This window comes from Euprymna scolopes, chromosome 42 (assembly GCF_053919585.1).
Source record: "Euprymna scolopes isolate OS-2025 chromosome 42, ASM5391958v1, whole genome shotgun sequence".
Classification (NCBI taxonomy): domain Eukaryota; kingdom Metazoa; phylum Mollusca; class Cephalopoda; order Sepiida; family Sepiolidae; genus Euprymna; species Euprymna scolopes.
Window position 1 is genome coordinate 82,641 of NC_136523.1, and position 6,000 is coordinate 88,640.

General features: G+C 36.9%; 1 protein-coding gene across 4 annotated transcripts in view; it reads left to right on the forward strand.

Moving 5' to 3' along the window:
• The window catches only part of LOC145266897 (UDP-glucuronosyltransferase 2A3-like), a 51,834-nt gene extending 47,097 nt beyond the window's left edge, over nucleotides 1–4,737 (forward strand). For all 4 annotated transcript variants that reach the window (XM_080122663.1, XM_080122665.1, XM_080122662.1 and 1 more), the window contains exon 3: nucleotides 3,147–4,737. In XM_080122663.1, coding sequence (XP_079978789.1) covers nucleotides 3,160–4,677 — 1,518 coding nt within the window. In that variant the 5' untranslated portion in view covers nucleotides 3,147–3,159 and the 3' untranslated portion in view covers nucleotides 4,678–4,737. The remainder of the gene's footprint in view (nucleotides 1–3,146) is intronic.
• Nucleotides 4,738–6,000: the final 1,263 nt, after the last annotated feature.

Genomic DNA, 6,000 nt, shown 5'->3' on the forward strand with positions numbered 1-6,000 from the left:
CTCATCAAGACTGACATACTGGTGATAAACAGCCATTGGGATTCGTCCTCCTTTTTGGGATGGACGTTATCAAGAAATTTAGCAGTATGCATATCACCGAAAGAGACAAGGTACAGTTAGCTGAGGTGGCTCTCACTCTAGGTCTGAAGATAGATCTGGAGCAGCCTGACTTTTGCATAGAATTCAATCAGGGCATCAAATCCTGGATGGTATTGTGAAAGTGGTTATCAGCCGCCAGAAAAATTATGCAACAGAATACTGGAGTATAACATCCCTGCAAAAATTTGTGCAGAATCTAGTAAAGAGCTACATTGATAATAGGTGGAATAGAAGAGAAATTTGGGCCCCTGATGGGCCTGAACTCATTAATGTCAGTCATCCAGCAGAACAAACAAAAGGTAACTCGACTATCAGGAGTTAAATGAGCATTTCAATCCATTCATCGCTCATGTAGATATGTCAACCCATTCATTGCTCATGTAGATATGTCAACCCATTCATCGCTCATGTAGATATGTCAACCCATTCATTGCTCATGTAGATATGTCAACCCATTCATCGCTCATGTAGATATGTCAACCCATTCATTGCTCATGTAGATATGTCAACCCATTCATTGCTCATGTAGATATGTCAACCCATTCATCGCTCATGTAGATATGTCAACCCATTCATCGCTCATGTAAATATGGAACGTTGTGCACAATTACACCCAGGACCCACACGTTGTAGACTCAGTCGCAAAAGAGACAAAGAATAGAAAAGAGGAAAGAACTTTTGTTTTTCTTTTGTAACAACATTTATTTCCTAATTCTCTCATTACCATGATGACGTCATCATGTGATCATCTTCTCAAATGTGCTCTCTAATGTCGTCTACACTTTTTTCCCCCTTACCATGACGTCATTTCGCTCATGGTTCAGTATTTGCATATAGCTACTCATGCTTTGTTACAGACATATGCATCAAAGAGTTGCGAGAATGGCAGCAAGATCGAATATATCCGTGTTAGACCTTTGCAAGGTTTACCTTCAAGTATATGTGCACCAATCACTGTGGCCCTATCAAATCAAGGGACAAAGCATTGCCTTATTTGCATAGGATTCAGACTCAGTGTGGCACCGTCCATCATGCCAGCAGTTGTTATTGCTATTTTGATGAAGGACAAGCGCATACAGCAGAAACATCTCCCTATATTATGTGTATGTGGACGAGAGTGTTGTGCCAATGGTGCATGTGTAGGAGCATTTCTAAAGCTTCGGCCTCCTTAGCAAAGACCCGGAGAGGCTACAGCATGGTATATGAGTGTTTAGTTTACAAGTCTGAGAAAAGGATAATGCTCTGTATTTGGAGAAGAGGGAATAAAATCTCAGACATGTCTTGTGTTGTCATGTGACAATGTTATGTGGCAAGTTGGTTGGGCACCTTCCTGTTAGTGGTTGACTTTGTGTTGCCATGGCATCAAGTGGAGAGTATCTGACGTCACCACTGGGTGGGATGACAAATTAAACGACACCTCAATGCTTAAGGAGGTTTTCATCAGAATGCAGGACGAAGGCTCGTTGTGAGGCCAATGATGCATCGACGTTCAAGATGTTAGCATATGAGTGAAGATGTTAGCATATGAGTGAAGATGTTAGCATATGAGTGAAGATGTTAGCATATGAGTGAAGATGTTAGCATATGAATGAAGATGTTAGCATATGAATGAAGATGTTAGCATATGGGTCAAGATGTTAGCATATGGGTCAAGATCTTAGCATATGGATCAAGATCTTAGCATATGGGTCAGGATCTTAGCATATGGGTCATTGCAAGCTTTCTTGCTACTGGCATGTTGGATGGGGCTGTAGTAGAGGATGCTTGCTGTTTATGTCCAGAAAAACAACTCCCAATATATTAACCTTGTGGAACTTGATGCCATTATTAAAGGAATAAACTTGGCAATTGTTCACTGATTCTGTTTACATAAATAAATGGAATTCAGGTACTATTACCAGCAAGACCAGGGTGCGAACCAAAGCTACATTACATGCTCATTCAATGGTTGCTTGATATGGTAATAAAATTGGTGAAGGAATACATGCTGTCGATGAATGCCTCTTTGGTTAAAATAAGCCAAAACAAGGCGGGTCAATTTACAAGAGTGTCTCAGAGGTGGCTTGATGCAATCAAGTGGACATTGCGTCTGTGAAACCTGCCTACACTGCATTTGTGAGCTCAGTCAGGTTTTACCATTTCAAGACTGTTCACCAATAAAGTGCTCATCTTGGTATGAGACGGACAATTTGCAAAACAGATTGATACTTGGGTTTCTAAGGCTGCTGTGAAAACAATCATTAGAGAATGTGAAAAGTGTTAGTTGATTGATCTATCACCTATGCACTAGTCGGAGGATGCTTTAAATGTTAAACAAACATGGCACTGAGTATCGATGAATATTACCCATTGCAATGGGGCCCACTTTTTAACATTGATTGACTGCGGCTCTATGCAGTTTAACAAAATGTGAAAAGTGTAATCAACTAGTTAAAGATACTCTCCTATGAACAGGACCCACTGACAGAGATTCAGAGATTCCTTTAGGAGCAGCTTGTTTAAAAGCTTCCGAAATCAATGGAGAATCCTACTTTGCTTGATGATGCCATTACCAGAGAAATCAATGTCACAGACCCTATAATTTCAAATTTCTTATTATTTAAAACCCTATAATTTTAATTAAGATTCCTTCATAAGAATTGAAGTAGAATCAGCAAGACAAATGTTGCATTTATTTGTATTTGTTCATGTGGACAATTTCAGGCTATGATAAAGAGGGACAACCTGTATTTACCTTTTCCAGACACTGCTCTTCTATATACTATTTGAATGGTTGTTCCTTACTTTGAATGGCTAATTTGTTACTGTAACATACACTGATGAGTTGTTAGTTTCATTACCATCTGAGCAATATTCTATCACAGATGTAATACAGTTGCCAGTGAGCGAGCAGTTTGAAATGTTACATTTATTTTTTCTTGATTGATTATATAAATTGTTATTATTTTTGTGTCTATTGCATTTAAATGTATTTTACAAATTTTGTCGAATAAGTTTAGCAGTTCATATAATCTATGTTTGATTATTTTTTTAAATTTCTTTTTCAGTTTTCCCGAAACGATGTTTAGCTTTCCTTTTTGTATTTTCTTGGCAATTTGCAGTCTTTATTGCCAACAGCAAGTGCATGCGGCCAAAATCTTAGCCATCGCAATGCCACCTCATAGTCATGTGGCCGAATCGAATGCAGTGGCTGTAGAATTGATGAAACGTGGTCACCAGGTCAAATTCTACTTGCCTGATGACCTGGATACCAGCAAATGTGCTCCAGACATCCCAAGTATAAGATATGGACAAAATACAATGTACCATGCAATAAAAATACTGGACAAGATCATGGAGTTAGCTTCGGAGGGAAGAAATTCACGTTTTCGTTTCATGCAAGCTGCAAGGAAGGCAGTTTGTACTCAATTGGTTAACGACACGACTGGCCTTAGTAAATTACGACAGGAAAACTTTGACTTTGCAATTGTTGATTATCTTTATTTTATAAAATGCTACTTGCTAATTCCATATAATTTATCGATTCCTTTTGCTGGTATCAGTTCAGTCATTATGCCATTGGACGATGGTCAGCCAATATCTACATCAGTGAGTCCGTCTGTCATGACACTATATACACCTAACATGGCTTACCATGAACGTGTGATCAACACTGTAACTCACATTATGACCAATATTGCCACGTATTATTTCTTAGAGGCTTATGATTATTCTAAAATTGCACCAGGACTCAGCTGGAGAGAACTACAGGAACTTTCAAAAAAAGCTGAGATATATCTGGAAAATTCTGACGTAGTTCTTGGCTATCCTAAACTATTAATGCAAAATCTAATCCAAGTTGGTGGACTTACAGTAAAACCTCCAAAACCTTTACCAAAAAATATTCAGAAATTCTTTGACGAAGCAAAACATGGAGTCATCATCGTGTCATTTGGATCAACATTTAAGTTCAACGATAATTTGAAAAATATTTTTATGTCTGTATTTCAAAAACTGAAACAGAAAATTTTCTGGAAAGCTGACGAAGAAAAAGAAATAGGAAATGTTTTAATGACAAAATGGTTACCCCAAAACGATGCATTGGCCCACCCAAACACAAAACTCATAATTTATCATTGTGGTAATAATGGAATGTTCGAGAGTCTCTACCACGGCGTACCTTTAATTTGTGTCCCACAAGAAGTTGACCAGTTCACGAATTCACGTAAATTGGAATATTTAAAAATTGGTCGATTTTTCGACATTGCAGATCTGACCGAAGAATTACTACAAGAATGCATACTTGATGTCCTTGGTGACCCTAAATACACATCAAATATCAAACACTTATCAGAAATCTATCAAAGTCGACCAGAAACAGCAGCTGAACGAGCTGCATCGGCCATTGAACACGTGATCAAATATGGCGGAAAACATCTTCGCCTTGATCAAGTCGATTTGTCAACTTTTCAATTGTTGGCTGTTGACGTTTGGTTTACTATTTTTGTATTACTGATTGTTTTTATGAAAATTATTATTTTTATTTTTGTTTTTTGCAAACGTTTTGTGCAGTCGAAAATAAAAATTAAGCAAAATTAAATGAATTTATGTTCATTAATAAAATTCTTAATTGAAAAATAAAGAAAACCATTTGTCTAGTTTTTGTTTTATACGTTTTTATTCATCGTTTCATTTATTTACTAAGATTATTTTTCATCTCGATTCATAATTTGTAACGAAAAGAAATGAGAAAATGATTAAATTTAAAAAAATATCAAAAGTTCAAAATACAATTTTCGCCTGTTTTCTCTTCTTTTGTTCACCTCAACCAAAGCATATTTTGGTTGAAACAGAATAACAATATAGGATGTATCCGAAGTTGTTAAGCAGAATTACACATGAGAAACGGGAAGCAGTGAGGTATTGAGGGAGAAATTTTTAGTATCTAAAGGCTAATACAATTATTTTTGCTTCTAATCGGTTTGGTCAGAGAATGCTGTAAGTTTGTCAAAGCACATTCTGTAAGACAACTAATATTATATTGATGTGGCATGGGCTGGATCTTAGTAGACAGTACGAGTCCTATTGATTTAAAGACTCTTTTTTTTCACCTTGTCTGGAGAGTTAGTGAACCATTCACTTCAGATGTGGCAACCGTACTCCATGGATAGATTTTTTTTTATGGAAAACACTCAATACAAGGCATGAAGCCATTTGATGTAAGAGACTTTGTTAGCTCTTTACATCAATGAAAGCTGATTATTGCAAAGACACGAGATGGAAGGAAAATAATGAGCAGGAAGAGTTTCACAACCTTGCAGTCCTTGGAAAGAAGCTATTGGAATAGGAAACTGCATTACAATAAGGTATTGAAAACAATGACTTGATGGAGACTGCTGGACCAATGAGTCAAACAAGCTGGAACAAAGGAAGCAAGGAATAGATCAGACAATTCTAAGCAACATATGCCATAATAGTATCTGTAGAAAAGACTGAGACTAGCAACATTACGTCTGTGAGAGAGAGGTTGCAATAAAGAAGAAACTGTGGGCCAATCAAATTGCAAATACGTTTCTACAATTTATCAAGAACAAACAGGACAGAGATTCACCATCCCAAATATGACAACCATACTCCACACATGGTTTGATATTAGATTTGTAGAGATAGAAAATAGCTTTTGGTGTGAGAAAGTGTTTAGAGCGATAGAGAGAACCGATTTTATATGAAGCAGAAAGAGCAATGGGTTCAGTTTTAGAGTTAATTTCTTATCAAAAGTAAAGCTACCCATTAGAATCTCATGATGAAAATGGACACGCCTGTGGCTGAAGAACAATAGCTGAATCTTAACAGGATTAAATGAAACAAACAATTTCCTACATCAATCCATAATTGAATCCAAATCTACTTCTAAATCAACTG